Raw genomic sequence first — 23,663 nt, forward strand, 5'->3', positions numbered from 1 at the left:
CATAAAGAAAACATAGGGGGCTAAATTTGATAGTTTTATCTGTACTTTTTATATATTGACCATCTTTCTCTCTTTTGCCTTGCCAAGGCTAAAGTATAACCAATCTCAGATTTTTCTTGCTGCATAAGTTGGTGAAGTGAATAACATTTTACTGTTCTTTCTTCTTTTTCTTCAGGTTAAACCCATAAGCTTATTTTATTACCAGCTCCCTCACCCAGAAAGGAGGGAGTTCATGGGAGCAGAGCCCTGATAAATTGCTCCAAAGAAGGGCCTGAAATTTCTTATAATAAATCTCACTGGATATAGCCGTCATTTTTTTTTTAATGGTGTTTTAAGTGAAAGTTTATAATTCAAGTCAGTCTCTCATACAAAAACTTATACACACCTTGCTGTGTAACCCTAGCTGCTCTCTCCCTAATGTAACTGCACACTCTTTCTCTCTACCCTGTATTTCCTGTGTCTATTCAACTAGCTCCTGTCCCCCTCTACCTTCTTATCTCACCTCCAGGCAGGAGCTGCCCACCTAGTCTCATGTGTCTACTTGAGCCAAGAAGCTAACTCCTCACCAGTATCAATTTCTGTCTTATAGTTCAGTCCAATACCTGTTTGAAGAGTTAGTTGGCTTCAGGAATAGTTCCAGTCTTGGGCTAACAGCAGGTCTGGGGGCCAGGACCTCTGGGGTCCCTCCAGTCTCAGTCAGACCATTAACTCTGGTCTTTTTATGAGAATTTGTGGTGTGCATCCCACTGTTCCCTGCTCCATCAGGGGTTCTCTGTTGTGTTCCCTGTCAGGGCAGTCATCAGTGGTAGCTGGGCACCACCTAGTTCTTCCAGTCTCAGGCTGATGGAGCTTCTGGTGTGTGTGGCCATTTCTGTTTCTTGGGCTCATATTTACCTTGTGTCTTTGGTGTTCTTATTCTCCTGTGCTCCAGGTGGGTTGAGACCAATTAATGCATCTTAGATGGCTATTTGCTAGCATTTAAGATCCCAGATGCCACTCATCAAAATGGGATGCAGAATGTTTTCTTAATACATTTTGTTATGCCAATTGACCTAGATGTTCCCTGAAATCATGATTCCCGGACCCCTCTCCCTACTACTCTGTCCTGCCCTTCCTTCTTGATGACGATAAAGGAGTGATTGAATCACATCCCAGACTTTCCAGTGACAAAGGATAGGGGTTACTTTGAGCTCCAAACAGGAACAAAAAACAAGACTTGTAAACAAAAAGCTTTCTTTCGGAGTTTCTGATTAAGGGACTGGACTCTGTGTTTCTCCATCAGGTTGACCCACATCTGATGTTACCTGGCTGTGCTCCAAGAGGAAGCCCCGGTGAGATTATGAAGATCTGCGTAGCAGGAGCAGATAAGGAGTGCCTGAGGAGACCTGAACTATTGCTTAGAAACTCATTGACAATGAGGATGAGGACAGTAACAATAACTCAGTACAAATGGATTGAGTGCTTCCTGTGTTGCAGACACTGTTGTAAGAGATTTATATGCACTATTCCATTTGATTGATCTCACAACTTTCTAATATGGAGATACCATTATTGTACTAATGTTATAGATAAGGAAACTTCCAAAGTTACCAGTTTTAAATTGTGCAGCTGGGATTAGAACCCATGCTAAGTACAGAACCTGGGGGTTTCAACAACATTCTTATGCTAATATGTATAAATCTCTTTTCTCTGAGTGACAGAGAAATAGGAGATTGTTACTTTTAGTTTCTGCTACCATAAAACTGGGTTGTCAATCCAAATAGTATTATAGGGGAAGTAATTCTTTTGAATAGAAACATCTCAAAAACTCATATACTGGCCCATACATTTTTTTAGAAGATTGAAATGAAACTGCCATAAGTGATATACTGCTCCATGGGAGGGAGTCCTTGGGTGGTGCAAACAGTTAACATGCCTGGCTGCTAACCCACAGGTTGAAGGTTTGAGTCCACCCAGAGCCTCAGAAGAAAGGCTTGGTAATCTACTTTCAAAAAATCAGTCATTAAAAACCCTATGGAGCACAGTTCTACTCTGACACACATGGGGTCGTCATGAGTCACAATCAACTCAATTGCAACTGGTTCCATGGAAGGGGCTTTAATTCCTTCTTTTAGCATTTACATGTATTGCTTTTATGGGAATTTGAGTTAGTGACCAAATTTCAATCTTGAAATAAAGTAACTCTCCATCCAATAATTGTAATTCAGAATACTTGACTCTAGAGGGTGATGCCTCACTGTGGAGTAACCAAAAATCCAAACTGGTTGCCATCAAGTCAATACTGACTTGTAGCTGCCCTATAGGACAGGGTAGAACTGCACCATCGGGTTTCCAAGAAGTGGCTTGTTGATTCGAACTGCCAACCTTTTGGTTAGTAGCCTAGCTCTTAACCACTTCACCATCAGGGCTCCCATTGTGGAGTACTGACCGATTATTAAAAGTTGTAAGAGTACCTAGACTAAAAGTACCATCTGGGATGAAAGAGAAAAATATATTACATTTCTGTAACTATGCAGATGGCCCTTTGATTAGACAGAAAAGTTAAAGGAATTAAAAAAAAAAGCCTGAAATGTTTTTCATTGATCTAAAAGAGATTTTTTTTTTTCTCCTTCTTTATACTCACAAGGCATGAGATCAAAGGCTGGTATGGAAAAGAGTGGAACATTCTTATAGCATTTTTTTTCCCAGAAAAAGAAGAAAAAAGTTATAGAGACAATGTACTAATTATATTTTCTCAGTTTAACATTTTTTTTTGTAAAGAAAAATTAAATCAACCACAAGTGAATGTTTTGTGGTAATCACTAATGGCAACTGAAAGGAAAAAGGTTATTCAGACACTTGACTGTTTTAAAAGGGTTGATACCTACCATATCCTATAATTCCAAGCACACCCAACATGAAGATCCAGAAGAGGAGTCCAGCTATGTACCTCAGGAGTATCAAAAACATCCAGCTAAGGACCATTGCGATAATCAGGCCCCTAGAGGAAAAAGCCCACAACAAAGACAGCGGTCAGTGTGCTGAAAATATAACAAAAACAAAACATCAGTTTTTTCTATTCAAAATGATTCTCGGATTATTTTAACCTGACTACAGAAACATTTGTAGCTTTAAAAAAAAAATAAAAACAATGATTTCTATGAAGATTGTCATGTTAAAGCATAGGACCATCAGGGACTTTATAATACAGGAGACATTGCTGTGTGTCTAAGTAAAGTGAAGTCTAGTATCAATCACTACTGTTCAAGGAAAAACACAATTCCTGCAACCTACAATTTTGAACTATTTGTCATAGTGCCATTTTCTTTCTGTCTTTCTGTTTTCATACCCATCTAACCAAAAAAAAAAAAATAATAATAATAAAAAACAAACAAACCCGCTGCTGTTGAGTTGATTCTGACTCATAGCAACTCCGTAGGACAGAGTAGAACTGCCCCATAGTGTTTCCAAGGTTGTAAATCTTTTTGGAAGCAGATTGCCACATCTTTCTCTTGCAGAGCAGCTGACATTTCCGTTAGCAACCAAGCTCTTAACCACTGTGCCACCAGGGCTCCTTAACACCTATCTACTAGATGATCAATTATAAAATATATTCATGATGAATTTGTGCTGATCTATCTACCTGGTGACTAATGAAAACCTTCTGCAAGATGACTGTCTAAAAGTAAGCGAAGAATCTTAGGGATAGGAAGACAAGAAAAATAACAGTTCCTAAACCCATGATTTTTTGCTCATTGTCACTACGCTCTAATTAGCTCTAGCAGTTTGTGGTGCCTGACATCCACAGACCTCTATTTCAGGTCCCCAGTGATCTGTGGGTAAGGCTTCTGTGTCTCCTGGGCTGAGTTGCTTTCTCGACCAATCAATAGCATGACTGTTCTACTTGTTTTAGTTTCTTCCTGCGTTTGTCTGGGCTCCTGAGAACATTCTTTTTTCTCCATATTCAGTTAAGGTCATATTGGATTCTTCTGATGTAATTTCCTCAAAGAGAACTCATTAAGATTGGAAACTTGACTGACTCTTCTCCTAAGAACTGACACCTCTGGTGCTATTTCCAAGTTTCTAAGCATAGCAAGACAGAGACTGGTACGTTTATTGAGTTTATTGTCTCAGTGTTATTACTTTTTTTTTAATCTTAATAATTACTCTCACTGAATAGATGACAGCATGGATTGAAGTACCTGTTCAGATCATAGTCTTGCAGAGCCTATGTTTTAATTTCAGAAGCCATCACCTCTTAAAAATCACAGATACTTTGATGCTTATTCAATATGTTTGAAGGGCCGTTCTATGGCACAGTCCCACGGAAATATCCAAAAACATCAGAGGTGAAAAAAAAAAAAAAAAGCCTGTTTATTCTGCTTTTGAAATTCCTGTGTAAAAATTCTAGTCAACCCTGAGACTATTGCCCTGAGATACTCTTTAAACCTTAAACCAAAAATACCCCCTGACGTCTTTTTAAAACCAAACAATAGTTAAGCATAACTAGTAGAGAATGTCTGCCTTGGGCATTATGCTCTTTTAAAATCTATCTTTCTGGGATCAAATTGAAAACAGCAACTCAAAGATTAGATAGGAAACTTAGAGGGCAGTAAGTTTATGTTAAATGGTGGAGGAACTACTTGGAAAAGGAGAGTGAGAATAGTTGCACAGCTTAAGAATGTAATTAATGTCACCGAAGTGTACATGTAGAAATTTTTGAATTGGTGTATGTTCTACTGTGTATATTGTCAACAACAAAAACAAAAATAAAATAAATCACAAAAATAACTAAATAAACTAAGCCCTACTAGAGTGGTACTGTGACTTCATATTTATAAAATAGATAGGAGCAGAACAGTTGAAAATAAAGGGTGATGTTTATGTTCTAGCGGTATGGGTAGTGCCTGGGTGGAGAGGGTTTCAGTGTGTGTCATGGGATGGAGGGGCAGGAAAGTCTATCATAATGTACATCTTTTCAGGTAAGGGTGGAAAAGGCAACATAAAAAAGAAACAAGGAAATTATCCAGGGATATTTGGGTTTGAAAATAGTGGAATCAGTTCAACTATTGTCAAATATAGACTACAATCTCCTCTATGGAGATATTTCTTAACCCTTAAAAGTAATTATTGTGATTGTTTAAGGCAAAGCATCAAAAAGAGTAAAATCGTACAAAACTATCTAATTTTATACATCTATAAACTACTCACTAGTATTTTACACACAATATCATTTAGCTTTAATAAACATCCTGTAATTAAACATATCTATCTTGCTGCCTTTTTTTTTTTTTAATAACTGTTTCTTAAAGCCACGTTTTCTGTGTACCTATTACATTGCAGGTGCCATATTAGGTATCAGAAAAATAAAGATGGATTAGACATAGTTACCATGGTCAAGGCTTCATTGTTCATCAGGAAGAAAAAGTCAAGTTGCTATATAGAAGATAGGAATGTGTGTGTATGAATAGGTCTATATACACGCACACGCAATGGATAAGAGGAACATAGAGAGGGAAGTAATTATTTGTATCTGAAGAAGTCAGGAAAGGCTTCATAAATGACACTAAAGCTGATTTCAAAGGATGAGGTAGAGTTGTCTAGAAGGACGAAGAAGAATATGCCAGGATACACAGTATAAGAATGGGTACATTGTCCGATGTGCTTAGAATATAGAGTTAATCATGGAACATAGGTAGAGGTAAGTTGGGCCAGGTTGTAAATGGCCTTGTAAATATTTGAAGAAGCATAACTTTATTCTTTGATCATTGGGAAACAATAGATGCTTTAAGCGCTGGAAGAAGACACAAGAGCCAGATGGTAATGACAGCCTTAGATATGTCTACACATTTACCTGGCCTAGTAGAGTGACTGCATTTTCCCTCATCTTTCTAGTAATGCAAATCTTATGTCTGAAAATTTTTAATCTCCACTTCCCTTCATGTATTCTTTCAGCTTCTCACAACAATGACCTTTGAGGATGATCGTAACAGTCATTATGTAGAAGAGATGTGTTAAAAAATAAGAATGATCCTTGGGATGTCAAGGGAGGGGCAAATGAATAAAAGAGAACCAGAGAAATAACAGCACTACCACCATGTCAATCTGAAGTAAGAAGCACATGTACGACGAATATGGTTGCAAGTGACTTGAAGTATATGTTTCTAAGAGCATTTTCATTAGTAATTTAATGAATAAAATTAAACATTTACATTCTTATAACTTTCTGCTACACTGGACATATTTACAAATATCTTCACACCCATCTTCACCGCGTCTGAAAAGAAAATGGCAGGAACTGCAACCTGAGTCAATCTTTTATTCACAAATAAGAACAAATAACTTGAAGAAAGACGTCCACAGACCGAAAATCAGAATGGGACTGGCGAAGAAATACCTGTACACTTTCACTTACGTGAGAATCCAAAACCAAGATGTTGAATAGTCTTCAAACACCTTTGTTCCAATTGACCTTCCTTTAAGGAGTCTATTGACACCACTAATTCAAAGAAGAAAAATATCAATTAGATTTTTTTTTACTGTCATTACACAGAAATGTTATTATGATAAAAAGAAATTTGCAAGCTGCTATTCAAAGCAGGTTTGTAGAAACCATCTGCCAGTAGTGACTCCTTTCCTAGCCAGAAAAAAAAAAAAAATTTTTTTTTTTTTTTTTTTTTTTTTATGAAATGCCACTTTGATAACCCTGCATGGGTGGCTACAGACGCACACAGAGAGCACGGTTCAAAAATGATAAACAGCTCTTTTTTTCAATGTATACAACATGGTCTCAATACTGCAGAAACTTCACTGTAAGAACAGAATTTAATGATCAGCTTTTAACTTTCAAAATCCATAGCATCAGAAATGAACATCACCCTTAATTCCTCTAATGCAGCACTTTTTAAAAAGTCCTTCCCTAATCCTCTGACAGCACTGTAGCAGAAGGGTATGATGGGGCACATATGGAAAAGTGCACAAAGGATTAGCATCCAGTTTGGGGAGTTATCAAAGTGAACACACTGGTATAACTACAGCCCACCCATTTCAAGAAGTAGTACATTGTCATCCCCTTCTCCCAGGTGCCTCAGTTATACCTCCCTTCCTCAAAAGTGGAAACCCTGGTGGCTTAGTGGTTAAGAGCTATGGCTGCTAACCAAAAGGTCAGCAGTTTGAATCCACCAGGCGCCCCTTGGACACCATATGGGGCAGTTCTACTCTGTCCTATAGGGTCGCTATGAGTCGGAATCGACTCGTTGGCAACAGGTCTCCAAAAGTAACCACTATCTTCACCTTTGTGATAATCTTCTACTTTTCCTCTTAGTTTTATGACTTATATATGAATCCCTGGGCAATTTTATTTAGTTCTGTTTGTTTTTGAATTTTATCAATGGAGCCATATTGTATTATTATTTCATGATTTCTTTCACAGTTTTATATTTGTGAAATGCATCCATGTTGTTATCATATCTTAAACATGCAGGAGCTGCACTATTCTACCTAGATTGCTGGTCTTTCAAGAAAGAGAAATGCATTTTTAAAAATATTTTCATTTTTTATTTTTAATTCAACAACAAATTATGCAATAATACCCTGTGTGTTTATTCGGCAAAAAACACTTCTCAATAATGTGTAGCACTGCTGTGTGCACAGCCTAGAGAGAGAGAAAGAAAATTTTCTGGACTGCATGTAGAACACAGAAATTTGATACAGCCAAGGCAAGGTCATGGTAGCTCCAAAGACACATCCAAACTCCCTGAAGGAATGAATTGCTAGGCTGAGGGCTGTAGTGACCACGGTCTCGGGGAACATCTAGCTCAGTTGGCATAACATAGTTTATAAAGAATATGTTCTACATTCTACTTTGGTGAGCAGCGTCTGGGGTCTTAAAAGCCTGTGAGTGGCCACCTAGGATACCTCACCTTTCTCACCTCTTCAGGAGAAAGGAAGAATGAAGAAAACTAATGATATAAGGGAAAGATTAGTCCAAAGGACAAATGGACCACATCTACCACGGCCTCCACTAGACTGAGTCCAGTAAAACTAGGTGGTGCCTGGCTACCACCACTGACTGCTCTGACAGGGATCACAATAGAGGGTCCTGGACAGAACTGGAGAAAAATGAAAAAGAAAGACCAGACTTGCTGGCCTGACAGAGACTGGAGAAACCCTGAGAGTATGGCCCCCAGACAACCTTTAAGCTCAGTAATGAGGTCACTGCTGAGGCTCACCCTTCAGCCAAAGATTGAACAGGCCTATGGAACAAAACAAGACTAAAGGGATGCACCATCCCTGGGCCAGGGACTGGAAGGCAGTAGGGAACAGGAAAGCTGGTAATAGGGAACCCAGGGTCGAGAAGGGAGAGTGTCGACATGTTGTGGGGTTGTTAACTGATGTCATAGAACAATATGTGTACTAACTGTTTGATGAGAAACTAGTTTGTTCTATAAATCTTCATCTAAAGTACAATAAAAAAAAAGAGAGAAAAATTGATACAGCATCGAAACAGCATTGTCATTACTGTGTCTCCTTTTTTAACTCAAAAAACTTTCAAAACATCTGGCAGTTTCGTTATTTCAGTTATTTAAAAACCATGGTGTTTTAAAAACTTTTTTTTCATGTTCATTCGCAAAGTAAATTATATAAAGATCTTTCAATACCTTTCTTGATGTCGCATTTCTATACTTGTTGATAGCAAAAAAATTAACCATTTTGAAAAACACTGGGTGCTGCACATTATTCTTTCTAATTTATTCTGGTTTCTCCCTCTTTACATGTGTTTCTTAATACATGTATACCAAGTACTCCAAACCACACTGACATGTACATTTCGTAATAATATATAACTCTTCTCCTATAACCCTTAGCCTAATGGGAGCTTTAGTCTTGGGTACAATAAACGGATGCATCAAAACTGAGAATGGAAGTGTAAACAAACATACTTTGCAGCTGCCCTGAGTTCCATAACATTTCTTGTCTTTCCACTTCCATCCTCGAAAGTTGTCTTATTTCCTACTGTCAAAGTGCCGTTGTCAGTAGAGAAGGCAGGGAAACATCTCTGGAGAACTGTAAAAATAATTAAAATTATGGTAATCACTTTTTTTTACTTCTTCCTTCGCGATGTCCTTTCTATTCTTAAGCTTTGTTATTTATAATCAAAGTCTTGCTGTACACAATGTATAAATTGCTCAGTGCAGATAGCTAATTGCCCATTACTTGATGATCTGAAGATTTTCTGATGGTCCTAAGACCAAAATAGGAAGCTAATAAGATCACAATCTGAAGACATTTGAAACTTGTTGATGATTTTATAAATGATACATTCATCAAGTAATCATAAATAAGATGCACAGCACAGGTTTTAAAATAGTAACACTGATACAGATCACTCATGGTAAACATATTTTAATAAAAAGCAACTTTTGCTTGTATAACTGGATGAGCTTAGTTAGTTAAAAAAAAATCTTAGATACTCTGTGAATAAAACCTTGAAAATCTGGAGATTTGTGAATAATTCCTTGGGAAATAAGAATGAGCTCAAAATGTAGGCTACTAAGACAATCGAATTGTTTGTAAAGTCTTAATAAATTGTCTCTCTTGCAGCTTTTTCATTTTCACTTTTTTTTTTTTGGGTGGGGTGGAAATGGAAATTGTGACGTTGACTAAAGAGGCCCACAGTTTGTAGACCAACATAATTTCTGGGAAGAATTAACTATGTTCAATTTTCTATACACTTGTTGTGATTATGTAGAATCCTTTCCTAAAAGGATTACTAAAAATATTTTTAAAACCCAATTTTAACTGAAGAGGTAAGGGAAATAAGAAAAGGATTGTTTTCATATTTTTTCTTACAGGAAGCATCACAGATTTGCTTGGGTTCATATGGAGTTTAAACCTGAAAGTATTTAAGTGCTTGATGTAGGAAAAGAAGAAATATGTCTTTATAAAGCCTTTCCTGACTATTCCAGCTTAAAAGACTCTCTTGTCCACCCACCTCAGCTTCTGTTGCCCTTGTAACATGTATGAGCCTGTTAGTCCCTATCATTCTCTTGATCTTTCCTTCCCTCCTCTGGCAAATTTCTTGACACTGTAACCTCTATTAGCTGCATCCACTCTCTCTCAATCTAATCAGATTTCTGCCTCCACCATGCCGTTGAAAATGTCCTCCTAGGCTCCCAATAACCTCCTAATTACCAAAGCTTCCAAATATTTTCCAGTCTTCAACTTGCTTGAACCTATTACCCGGAAGAGTACTTGGCACACAGTAGAACTCAGGAATTATTTGCTGTTGAATTAACTTTTCTGAGCCTTTGACATGATAGACACCCCTTGACGTTTTGAAAATTTTCCCTTGGCCTACATGACCAGATTCTCTCTTGCTCTTCTTCTGCCTTTCTGTCTGCTGTGTTCTACATATTATTCCTGGGCAACCTCATCCATTCGATAAGCTTCAATTACTAAATATGCTCATAGTATATTTGAAAAATAGAAGAACTATGAAGAAAGATACAAAACTATACATAGTCCTATCACCCACCTGTAAACCTGTTGCTGTCAAGTCAATTCTGACTCATAGCGACCCTTAGGACAGAGTAGAACTGCCCTATAGTTTCCACGGAGCTCCTGGTGGATTCTGTCAACCCTTTGGTTAGCAGCCATAGCAGTTAACCGCTATGCAATCAGGGTTTCCTATCACCCACAGTGAACTGTATTAACGTTTTGGTGAATTTTCTTCAAGTCTTTCTTCTATAAGAAATTTCTAATTTTTCTTTTTAGTCAATTACATAGTACATGCAGTGTTTTTATTTCTTTTTCTTAATATTCCTTTCTATTTCCTTTTATAAATTTTTTATTGACTGAATTTCATTACCTGCAAAATATTCCCTTGTACCATACTTTTCTTAATTCCCTGTTAGGGGGAATACAAGTTGAATGCAATGTTTATGTCTTCCTCATTAGACTGTGAGGGACTATGCCTCATTCATTTTTGTTCCCCCAACATACATTTTTGTATTGTATGATTTAACCAAACTTTACTTGTAAGCAGAGACTATGCCTTATGCATGTTATATCTTAGGTGATTAATGATTGGTTTATTTTTACCTTTTTGCATGAAAATTTATAACACTGTTCTTGGATACAAGCACCTGTTGCCCAGGGCTTCTTGGGGGGAAATGCTGTTGTTTGTGGGACCTAAATCTTTGCTTCAGGGTCTTTTATGACCCAGAGAAGAGTGATGGGAGCTGGTAGGATGTGTGGTTGACGGAAACTGCTTCAATGGTCCCTAACTTTCTAATCAACCTGATGATTAATTGCTTTTCTTCCATTTTAAAAGAAATATATACTCATTATGGAAAAATGGAGAAATATAAAAAGAAAAAAAAAATGTCCATACTTTTTCACTTCCAAAACAACCACTTAATATTTTGGTGTATTTCTGTCCAATCTTTTTCTTTGAATAGTTTTTTGTTTGTTTTAATTTATACTTACTTGTGATTGTAATGCACATAATCATTTTCATTTTATTTAAACACCTGTGCATGCTGTTATAATACTTAATATCATATTTAATGATTTTAATCTATTTCATTTTGAATGTATCATAATTTATTTAACTGTTTCCTTGCTCTCGGACATTTAATATGGTTCCTTTTTCTTTTTTTTGTGGGGAGGGGTGGTTACTTTGAATAAAGTTTTTATAAAGCTTTTTCTCTGTCGGAAAAGAAAATGAGTAATTATATCATTTTCTTATAAACAGAGTATCCGTTTTAATAAAGCTTTCAATTTTAAAGAAATACAATATTGTCTCATTTATGAGATATATAGATATTTTAAATTTCAAATGATAGAGACAAGTAAATGTCCCTCCCTCTCACACCCCAGGCAATTCTAAACAAACTTTTTGGTTGAATTTAGGGGTATGTGTGGGTCTGTATGTGTACTTATGTGGCCCGAAAGCAAAACAAAACAAAAAAAAAACCCACTGCCATCGAGTCGATTCTGACTCCTAGTGACTCTATACGACAGAATAGGACTGCCCCATAGAGTTTCCAAGGAGCACCTAGCAGATTTGAACTGCCCAGAGAGCGTCAAATAATCAATCTGATTGGGCTTTTAAAAATAAATCTCATTCATTTTTAGTATGTTTATGCAACCAAAACCTAAAAATCAGAGCTCCAGTGAAGTAGCCCTGGGTTTTGAACTTGGCTCTTCTCCTAATTAACTTTGGGACCTTGGGCCAATCACAGAAACTTTCTTGTCTTTAATTTCCTCAGTTGTGGAATAAGGGAAATGAATTAAACACTTTCTTGGTAGATTGTGTGTTTCTGAGGTAAATTAGTAGCCACTTACAAGGTTTGCTTGGAAAAATTGCTGTAGGACAATCCTCATCCAATAAAATTTCTGTGAGAGACTAGAATGGAAGGAAAAATGTGTTAACATTTCAAAGTCTCTTTGATGATACTCTTAATATAAAAACTCTGTTCCTGAAAAAAAAATTAACTCCATAATGATTTTATTTTCCCAAATTACTTTCCCTAATAATAATGTCAGATTATCACGTAAACACACACATAGAGCAAATTTTTTTTTTTTTTAATTTTTATGGTGCTTTAAGTGAAAGTTTACAAACCAAGTCAGTCTCTCACACAAAACTTTATATACACCTTGTTATATACTCCTAGTTGCTCTCCCTCTAATGAGACAGCACACTCCTTCCCTCTACTCTATTTTTGTGTCCATTCAGCCAGCTTCTGAACTCCTCTGCCCTCTCATCTCTTCTCCAGGCAAGAGCTGCCCACAAAGCCTCATGTGTATCTACTTGATCCAAGAAGCTCACTCTTCACCCGTATCATTTTCTATCCGATAGTTCAGTCCAATTCCTGTCTGAAGAGTTGGCTTTGGGAATGGTTCCTGTCTTGGGCTAACAGAAGGTCTGGGGACCATGACCTCTGGGGTTCTTCTAGTCTCAGGCAGACCATTACGAGAATTTGGGGTCTGCATCCCACTGCTCTCCTGATCCCTCGGGGGTTCTCTCTTGGGTTCCCTGTCAGGGCAGTCACAGGTTGTAGCCGGGCACCATCTTGCTCTTCTGGTCTCAGGATGATGTAGTCGCTGGTTCATGTGGCCCTTTCTGTCTCTTGGGCTCGTAATTACCTTGTGTCCTTGGTGTTGTTCATTCTCCTTTCATCCAGGTGGGTTGAGATCAATTGATGCATCTTAGATGGCCACTTGCTAGCGTTTAAGACCCCAGACGCCACTCTCCAAAGTGGGATGCAGAATGTTTTCTTAGTAGATTTTATTATGCTAGTTGTTTAGATGTCCCCTGGAACCATGGTCCCCAAACCCCTGCCTCTGCTACGCTGGCCTTGGAAGCATTCAGTTTATTCAGGAAACTTCTTTGCATTTGGTTTAGTCCAGTTGTGTTGACCTCTCCTGTATTGTGTGCTGCCTGTCCCGTCACCTAAAATAGTTCTTATCTACCATCTAATTAGTGAAAACTCCCTCCCTCCTTACCTCCCTTCCTCTCTACTCTCGTAACCATCAAAGAATATTTTCTTCTCTGTTTAAACTACTTTTCGAGTTCTTATAACAGTGGTCTCATACAATATTTGTCCCTTTGCAACTGACAAATTTCATTCAGCATAATGCCTTCCAGATTCCTCCATGTTATGATATGTTTCACAGATTCATCATTGTTATTTATCAGTGGGTAGTATTCCATTGTGTGAATATACTATGTTTATCCATTCATCCATTGATGAACACCTTGGTTGCTTCCATCTTTTTGCTATTGTAAACAATACTGCAATGAACATGGCTGTGCATATATTTGTGTAAAGGCTCTTATTTCTCTAGGATATACTCCAAGGAGTGGGCTTGCTGGGTCGTATGGTAGTTCTATTTCTAGTTTTTTAAGAAGCACCAAATCGATTTCCAAAGTGGTTGTACCATTTTACATTCCCACCAGCAGTGTATAAGTGTTCCAGTCTCTCCACAACCTCTCCAACATTTATTTTGTGTTTTTTGTATTAATGCCAGTCTTGATGGACATGGAATCTCATTGTACTTTTGATTTGCATTTCTCTAAATGGCTAATGATCGTATTTCCTTATGTATCTGGTAGCTACCTGAATGTCTTCTTTAGTGAAGTGCCTGTTCATATCCTATGAAATAACTTTAGTAGTAATTGTGTTAACTCTTCTCTGGAAGTTTGGTAGAGCTCTACAGTAAAGCCATCCAGGCAAGGGTATTTTTTTGGTGGGAGTTTTTAAATTACCTTTTCAATCTCTTCTTTTGTTATGGGTTTATTTAGTTGTTCTACTAAAACAACTTTTTGTTTTGGAAACTCTATGGTACAGTTCTACTCTGTCCTATAGGGTCATTATGAGTTGGAATCGACTCGACGGCACTGGGTTACCTCTGTTTGTGTTAGTTTAGGTAGGCAGTGTGTTTCTAGAAATTCACCCATTTATTCTGGGTTTACAAATTTGTTAGAGTACAATTTTTCATAGTAATCTGATATGATTCTTTTAATTTCAGTTGGGTCTGTTGTAATATCTATCTCATTTCTTATTTGGGTTATTTGCTTCCTCTCCTGTTTTTCTTTTGTCAGTTTGGCCAATGGTTTATTAATTTTGTTAATTTTTTCAAAGAACCAGCTTTTGTTCTTGTTAACTCTTTCAATTGTTTTTCTGTTATCTATTTCATTTAATTCTGCTGTAATTTTTATTATTTGCTTTCTTCTGGTGCCTGTGGGTTTCTTTTGTTGCTCTCTTTTTATTTGTTCACATTGTAGGGATAATTCTTTGATTTTGGCCCTTACTTTTTTCTGGATGTTTGTGCATTTATTGATATAAATTGATCTATGAGCACTGCTTTTGCTGTGTCCCAAAGGTTCTGATAGGAAGTGTTCTCATTCTCATTGGCTTCTATGAATTTCTTTCTTCCATCCTTGATGTCTTTTTTTTTCCATTCTTTGAGTTTTAGTTTGTTTGTATCTCTAAGTCTAAGGTGTGTCTCTTGTAGGCAGCATATAGATGGATCATGTTTTTTTATCCATTCTGCCACTCTCTGTCTCTTTATTGGCGCTTTTAGTCCATTTACATTCAGCATATTTATGGATAGGTATGAGTTTAGTGCTATCATTTTGATGTCTTTTTTGTGTGTTGTTGACAGTTTCTTTTTCCCACTTAATTTTTTGTGTGCTGAATAGTTTATCTTTACATATTGTCTTTTCCTCTTATCCGCTGTAGTTGATTTTGTTTCTGCTGAGTCTGTATTTTTTTTCTCATATTTTATTTTGATGTGTAGGATTGTTAGTCTCCTTTATGGTTACCTTAATATTTACCCCTATTTTTCTAAGTTTACCCTAACTTTTATTTCTTTATAATGCCTTGTCTTCCTCTCCATATGAAAGATCTATGACTACATTTCTTAGTCCCTCTTTATTGTTTTAATGTTGTCTTCTTTTACGTAATGACATTGCTTTTTCCCTGTTTTGAGCATTTTTTATCTTATTTTTGTGATTTCTCTGTCTGGGTTGACATCTGATTGCTCTGTCCAGTGTTCTAGTCTTGGGTTGATATCCGGTACTGTTGACTTTCTAACCAGAGAAGTCCCTTTAGTATTGTAGTTTTAATTCGGTTTTTACAAACTCCTTAAACTTCTGTTTATCTGGAAATGTCCTAACTTCACTTTCATGTTTGAGAGACAGTTTTGCTGGATATATGATTCTTGGCTGGCAATTTTTTTGCTTCAGTTTTTTATATAAGTCACCCCACTGCCTTCTTGTCTGCATGGTTTCTGCCGAGTAGTCCGAGCTTATTCTTATTGACTCTCTTTTGTAGGTGACTCTTTGTTTATCCCTAAAAAACCTAGCTGCTCTTAAAATTCTCTCTTTATCTTTGGTTTTGGCAAGTATGAGCATGATATTTCTTGGTGACTTTTCTTTTAAAATCTACCTTATGTGGAGTTCAATGAGCATCTTGGATAGATATCTGGTCATCGTTCATGATATCAGGGAAGCTTTCTGCCAACAAATCTTCAACAATTCTCTCTGTATTTTCTGTTATCCCTCCCTGTTCTGGTACTCCAATCACTTGTAGGTTATTTCTCTTGATAGAGTCCCACATGATTCTTAGGCTTTTCACTTTTTAAAATTCGTTTATCTGATTTTTCTTCAAATATATTGGTGCCATGTGCTTTATCTTCAGTTTCACCAATTCTGCCTTCCACTTTAGAGCAAATGTGCTTAAATGCTCCAACCATCATTCCAAGGGATATACAATAATAACACCAAATCCACTGAAAACTGGACCTCTAACTGGTTCATGGTAGTTCAAACCTCTCCTGAGAATTTGCATTTCCACTCTAGATATACTGAATCAGAATCTAGATTTTAACAAGATCCCCAGGTAATTCTTATGTATGATACATTTTGGAACACTGCTCTACTAGTGTTTCTCAGAATTAATCTCTAACCAGCAGTATTAGCATCCCCTGGGAATTTGTTAGAAATGCAAATTCTCAGCAGGGGTTCAAACCAGAAAGAACTAAATCCCTGACTGAAAGCAAACAGACCCTCGAAAGCATATTATCTTTGTCGTATCCACATCCTGGGTCTCTAATCCTTGAGTTTTTCTGGAAAAACAAAATCTTCTCTCTTTTAGAAGCCATTAATATTATTTAACATAATGACCCTTTAGAACACCCTCCTGACTCTCAAACTTGGGTAAAGTTTGGTTTTTTTTTTTTAAATGAGTGATTATCAAACTTGTTTTGGAAGTAAAATTCTATTTGTTACCAAGTAGTCAAAAAAAAAAAGTTTTTTTTTTTTTAGTCATGGGGCTTCATTACCACATGAATGAAATGGTGGCTGCGAATGACATTAGCTCCCAGCTCTTGACAGCAAAAAATCCATCCAAGTAGAGTTCATTGGTATCAGGGAATCGTTGAAGCTAATTTACCAGGCTTACAGTCTTTCCTAACACCCCAAGTCTACAAAATGATGTGTTACAAATGGTGTGTATGTGTTTGTTAGTGTGTGTCAGCATGTGTGTTTTAACTGAGTGCTGCCTTTCATAATCCCTAGGAGATATGCGAGCTTGTTAGTTACAAATGCTTATGTTACATTTGACAGTGAAACAAAAGTTAAAATCCTTTTCTAGTTTTAAGCTTAAACATACATACCTTCTTAGGCATAACAAAACTGGGCTTGCAGAACTGTCTGTAGTATGCCCAGTGGCTTCGGTTGTGTTTGGTGCTAATTTGCATTTCTACATAGGTTACAAATCTTTCTGGGCACTTGGAGACACAGATCTGTGAAGGAAAGGAGCACAATGACAGGAACTGAATTGAGTTGAACAAACCATGGAAGTATTCATAAAGTATTTCCAAATTACCCAACACAATAAGGAGCAACCCACCACTTTCCATTGAAACTTAAATCAATTTTCTAATCTATTGTAAAAGATGAAATTCCATGTACTTTCTGCCAATCTCTATCCCATGAACTTTGATGTTGACATTGTGTTAAAGCCATTAGATGGTGTACAGTAATGGAATTGTTTTAAATTTTGATTTTGAAAAAGACATAGATCACCTTCAGTTGTGAGAAATAATTGAAGGATCCCGTATACCTTTCACACAGTTTCCCCAATGGCAATGACTTGCATGACTGTGGTATAATATCACGATCAGGATACCCTCATGGATAAAATCCTCTGGTCTCTTTCAGATTTCACCACTTTTATATGCACTCATTTTCATATGTGTGCATATGTATTTAGTTCTCTGCAATTTTATCACATGTGAAGATTCGTGTGATCGTTACCACAGTAGAGTTGTGGGCTTTTAATAAGAAATATTCTTATGATTTTCTAAATTAGTAGATAAGAGTATTACTTAAGATTAATTTTGCAGTGTAAACAAAAAAAACCTGTTGCCATCAAGTCGATTCTGACTGATAGTGACCCTATAGGACAGAGTAGAACTGCACCCCAGTTTCCATGGAGCACCTGGTGTTTTCAAACTGCTGACTTTTGGTTAGCAGCCATAGCACTTAACCACTATGCCACCAGGGTTTCCTTTGCCTGTGTAATTTATGTATATTAAGGGTTAGGCTCTTGCTTCCTATTATGTATATATAAAAAAGTGATTAAAAATGCTCCAAGTATTGATAATTTATGTCATTAATAATTGTCTGTGCCAGTGAATTCTCAACAACAATTCACCAAACATAATTGGGGTCTTATCACCATAAGAAACTAACACAATTAGGGCTTTTTGCTACAATCAATCATTATTATAATCTGTTTCCAACACCAGTCAGATATGGGCAGAGAGATCACCTATGCAATTATTTTACATTAATGAAATTTAGGGGGCTATCAGTGTCAATCCAGATCACTGTGCTAGTCCACAGAGTTACCTCAGAGTGACTGAAATCCAATTAGTAACTTCACAGAGAGAAAGCAGAATCAGGGAAGATGGACTGTCTTGGTTTTGCTTTTGTTTACAATAAAAAGCAAAGAAAGTACATATTCAGCCATGAGAGCTGCAGTCAGTCCTTGTGTATTTTGTCTTCAACCTTCATTTCCTCTTTGCGAAATCCTCCTCAAGCCTGACTTTTCCATCTCCCTGCAGGATTTCAGTAACTATTCTCACTGGTGTGACTCCAGATCAACCCCTGTTTGCAGTTAGAGAAACCACTGCTGCTTCTGTTGAGATGACTTCTCTTTCCATCTGTTGAGTAATGTTACTGCTGTACACAGGACATTCTGTGTCAGCTCCACAGCTAAGTTAGCAAGTAAACAACTGGATGGATGCCTCAAATCTCACAGTTAAAACTGACTTGTAGTGTGGCAGTTCAAATTCCTTCTAGAGGTTTTGACAAGATAAAGAACCATACCCACATTCACATCTCTGTATCTATTTTCTTTTTCTCAGCCTTTCATATACATGTGTTTTGCATACACACGTTTGCATACAATCACATTTCCCCCTAGAAGAAATCTGCCCAGAGTTCTGAAAAGGCTGAATAACTTTTTTATGGCCATTCACAGAGTCCAACATGCCCAAATTTTTTTGGAAGCAGTCTAAGGTTATCATCAATGCAAATGTCAAAAATCCACTCAGGAGCTAAGCTGAAGAAACCATTAACAGATTAGGAAATACCTTACAGATATTTAGACCTTTACAATTTATTTAAACAACTTCAAAAGACAACTGGGGTGGGGGGGGGGAGACAATTGAATTAGTTCTTTCATTGAATACATTTAAGTGGATTTATAAAAATGACTACTTAAAGTACTAACATTTTCAAAAATGTTAAACTGTGGTAGGAACTACTGAGTTAGGACCATGACAATTTCTGCATTTATAAATACAAATACATATAATGTATGTTACACATATAACAGTGCTGTGGATGCAACATATTAGTCATATTGGCCCAAAGGTTAAGTGCTTGGCTACTAACTGAAAGGCTGATGGTTTGAACTCACCCTGCAGCTCTGTGGGAGAAAGACCTGGCAATCTGCTTCTATAAAGATTACAGTTAAGAAAACCCTATGGGACAGCTCTGCTCTGTCACATGGGACCACTAGGAGTCCGAATGGACTCAACAGCACCAAAGAACAATTAAAATGATAAAAAGTGGTTTGTTAAAGATAATCACATCAAATCTCATTCCAGACACAAAGAAGCTGTGAAAAAACAATATAGCAATTGCTTTTTACTCTTCCCCTCCATCAGATCAATTTGTTCACTTTAAACAGGGTGCTGATTAGTAGTAATCAACATATAATTAGCTAAAAATGAAGGTCACATTGCAGTTGAGTATCTTACTCGATGACAGTCTGTCCTCTAAAGGCTTGCGACACATGTCTGGACCATACTGGCAGTTAACAAAAAACATAATGCATAAGAATATGGCTCGGATGGGCAGATTAACCATTGTCTGGCAGAGTAAGAGCTGCATTATCAGCAGCTCAAATACATTCTGACTCAGTTCTGTTTTCTCTGTGCACCACAAAGGGCACTTTGAATGTAGTTCTTTATCACCATTTTTACAACTTCTACTCATTTAGCCTTGACATTCATATAAACTAGGATTTGGTGGGGGGAAGAGAGAGTTACATTGGAGGTTAAAACCCCACATTTGCTATGAAGAAAGAATGATCTAGTAAATCATCTAGGAAACACAGAACACAAAAAAAGTATTATGCAAGGATTTTTTTGTTTTATCATGAGAATGATGGATTAATTTAGAAGAGTGGAAAAATTCCTGGACAAAGAATAAGAAAATATTATCATCACCTACTCTGAGTCTGTTCCAGGCACTGTGGACACAAAGGTGGATAAAACAGGCAAAAACTCCTGACTTCAAGCAGGAGGAGTTTTCAAGTAGGGGGAGACAGGTAACAATAAATAGATAAGTTAAATGTTTTTTATAAGATGGTAACAAACGCTATGGAGAAAAATAAGATTAGAAAGGAGGCCAGGGAGTGAGGGGGTGGCTCAGTGGAATTCCAAATTTAAATAGGTAATCAAGGAAGGCCTCACTAAGAAGGTGACATTTGAAGAAGACTATGAGCATGTCAAACAGTCATCTGGAGGAAAAGTACTCTGGACAGGAAACAGCAAGGGTTAAGTCTCTAAGAAGAAAAGGTGTGGAATTATTTTCTAGCAGAGTATGTTAGTAAATGAACAAGGGATTTGTTGAGTAGCTGTTGGATGGCATTAAGAGGTTAGTGTCACCTGAACTTGAAATGTCACCAGTAAGGATTGTTGAGCGTTTCTGTTCAAGAACACTCAGATGCATGGGTTCAGGCATGGAGTAGTCAAAGCGCTGCATGTAGTCAGAAATGAGGTTTTGCCAGGAGGAGCTTTGGTGACACAATGATTAAGCACTCACCTGCCAACCAAAAGGTTGACGGTTCAAATCCACCAACTGCTTCACAGGAGAAAAAAACCTGGCGAACTGCTCCTGTAAAGTTTACAGCCAGGGAAACCCTATGGGGCAGTTCTACTCTGCCCCATAGGGTTGTTATGAGTCAGAATCCACTTGATGACACACAATAACAACAAGGAAGGAGTAATTTTAAAGAGGGAATATGGTATCTCTGTCAGGGAAAGAAGAGATGAAAACACGTGGTAATTGAGGGATAATGCAAAGGGGTAGCTTGTAGATGCCAGTGAGGTTGGAATATTAGAGCTATTGAGATGAGAGAGAGTGGGAGCTTGAAATTAAGGTTACAAAAGGTAGTAATTGCTGGTACTGATAAGGCCAAGGATTTGACCTTGGGAGTGGACAGCTGAGGCAGAGAACAAGATCCTGTGGTAGAAGTGGTCACAGAACTAAGATGCTAACATCCCAAATGAGCTTTTTTCTCAGGAGGAAATCAAATTTAAAAAGCCTTGAGGTAGATGAAGCAGCAAAGAAATAAAGCAGATTTATGAACTAGGGCTAGGGAAGATTTTTGGGTGTGGTTATTGGCACAATGGAAGCAACCAAAAGCAAATAAGTCAGAAGTCTACTAAGTTTTTTAGGTGCTTGTATTGCCAAAGAAATCATAAGCTAGCCTACAAAAGCCTTGGACTGTTAAAACAATCTTTGAAACACTAAATTTGTACAACAGGAAATGAGCTTCGAAAGCTATACATATGGTCCCTAGGGAGGACACACTTTCCAGTGTTATGGTGTGGGCTGGAGGCTACTCCTCTGGCCTCCAGCATATTTTCTTCTTCTCTAGGGAGACAACCCAGAGTCCCATAAAATATTGTCTTTAGCTCAAAGTCCAGAATCTGTGGGCGATGTACAGTCCTCTCTACAGACAGGAAATAACTTGGAGGAAATCCTGCTGAACAAGAAGGACAGGACCTGTTCAGAGGATTCCATCATTGCATACACCAGAGACTGCTGTGTATTTATCACCCCTCCCTTTCTGAATGGGAGTTTGTATTGCAATTTTCCTATCATTGTCTCCCATTGTGCTTTTAGTGTCCAGACTTGATGGAGGGAACTTGGCATCACCCAAAGATCCTGGACTTGGAGCTAAAGATAGCACTATGTGGGACTTTGAGTTGTCTCCATTGGGAAGAAGGACGTGCTAGAGGCCATTCGTACACTGAAGTTTGTGTCTCTTGTACCACTTGTTGCATGGTATAGAAGAGGCTGCCCAGCCCACAACTACATTGCTCAATCCTTCCCCTTGCATCTAGGTGTGACTATGTAGAACTAGTTCATGTCTATGAAATGAGTGAAAATGCAATGTGTGACGCTTCTGATCCACGGCTTTCAAGAGCAAGAGTGCTTTGTACATGTTCCCTTTCCCCTTTTGGCAGTTGGATGTAGACAATGAAGACAACTTAGGGAACGGCAAAGCCCCCAGATGAAAGGACCTTGATGCCCTGAGTTACCACATGGAGGAAAGTCACTCGCTGACCACAAACACCTGCCTTATACTGTCAAGTGAGCCAGAAATAAATCTACTGTGTTAAATCAATGAAAAAGTCAGGTTTACTAGTTACAGTAACTATCATTACTCTTCCTAATATAATACTAATCATAAGAAGAGTCTATTTCTCTGGGCTACAGTTTATTTATTTATAAAAGTAGATGGCTGAACAAGATAATCGGTGAGGTGCCTTTGCAATTCTAAAATGATCAATCCCTGTTTAGTTTTGATCATATATGAACAAACACAAGCTCATACTTATGTTTGCCCACCTTCCAAATTCACAATTGACCTCAAAGAATTTAAGTGGAATTTCTGAATTCTTTTTTCCAAAGATTATCAGAATTTCTAACCACCAGTGAAGGGTCTTTTGACTTACCTGTGTGGTAGGGCACTGTAGGTTTATCATCACTGAGGGACTGGTACACTTGAGAAGGTTAAAGTAAAACAAAATGGACTTGTTCCTGTTAAGAAAGAAAACAAGATAAAATAATATTTTTGCTGATCATGGAAATGTTCTATACGATTTCAGATCCCTAAGAATTTTTAACATAATATGACCTTTAAAACTTGGCTTCATTTTTTTCTACAGTGATGAATTATACCCCCCAAACTCCAGTTTAAGCTGCCTAATATTTAAAGCACCTTTCAGGAATAGAAAAAAAAATTAATCAAATTGTTCATTAACAGACAATTGGTCAAATAAAGGATTGTATGCTAATAAAGTGGACAGATACGTTGTCATTGAAAACAATGTTGCAGGACACATTGAATACATAGAAAAATTCACAAATTAATTTTAGAAAGCAGGTTAATAAAGAGCATGAAAAAGATTTTAATTTTATTAAAAACAGGTGTATTATATGCAGAGACAAGTGATTATATCTGGATGGTGGGATTGCATTTTGTTAGTTCATTTTTTGTGCTTTTATAAATTTTCAAAAATAAACATATATTACTACTTGGGTAATCTGAAAAAAGATAAATTAAATTGAGTGATATTTTCTCTGAGTTCAAAATTATGGTCAGTGCCATAGCAATGGGACTGGCTGGCACTCATTCTCATTAGTATTGAATGAAGTATTAATCTGTCATTTGGCAATCCAATGATCTCTTTTGAGTTTCAGTTTCCTCATTAGTAAAATGGGGATAATTCTGGCCCTACCTACTTAACAGTTGTGTTGGAGGGACATAAGATTAATGTGTAGTTGACTCAAGACAGGT

General features: G+C 37.2%; 1 protein-coding gene across 1 annotated transcript in view; it reads right to left on the reverse strand.

Moving 5' to 3' along the window:
* SLC44A5 (solute carrier family 44 member 5) overlaps nt 1–22,863 on the reverse strand; it is a 66,429-nt gene extending 43,566 nt beyond the window's left edge. The window contains exons 1-6 of the mRNA XM_010591187.2: nt 22,819–22,863; nt 17,170–17,298; nt 12,331–12,391; nt 8,922–9,045; nt 6,395–6,478; nt 2,868–2,980 (exon numbers count right to left, since the gene is read on the reverse strand). Of these exons, the coding sequence (XP_010589489.1) occupies nt 2,868–2,980; nt 6,395–6,478; nt 8,922–9,045; nt 12,331–12,391; nt 17,170–17,298; nt 22,819–22,848 (541 nt within the window). The 5' untranslated portion in view covers nt 22,849–22,863. The remainder of the gene's footprint in view (nt 1–2,867; nt 2,981–6,394; nt 6,479–8,921; nt 9,046–12,330; nt 12,392–17,169; nt 17,299–22,818) is intronic.
* Between the last annotated feature and the right edge of the window lie 800 nt (nt 22,864–23,663).

The sequence above is a fragment of the Loxodonta africana genome, chromosome 3, assembly GCF_030014295.1.
Source record: "Loxodonta africana isolate mLoxAfr1 chromosome 3, mLoxAfr1.hap2, whole genome shotgun sequence".
Taxonomy (NCBI): Eukaryota; Metazoa; Chordata; class Mammalia; order Proboscidea; family Elephantidae; genus Loxodonta; species Loxodonta africana.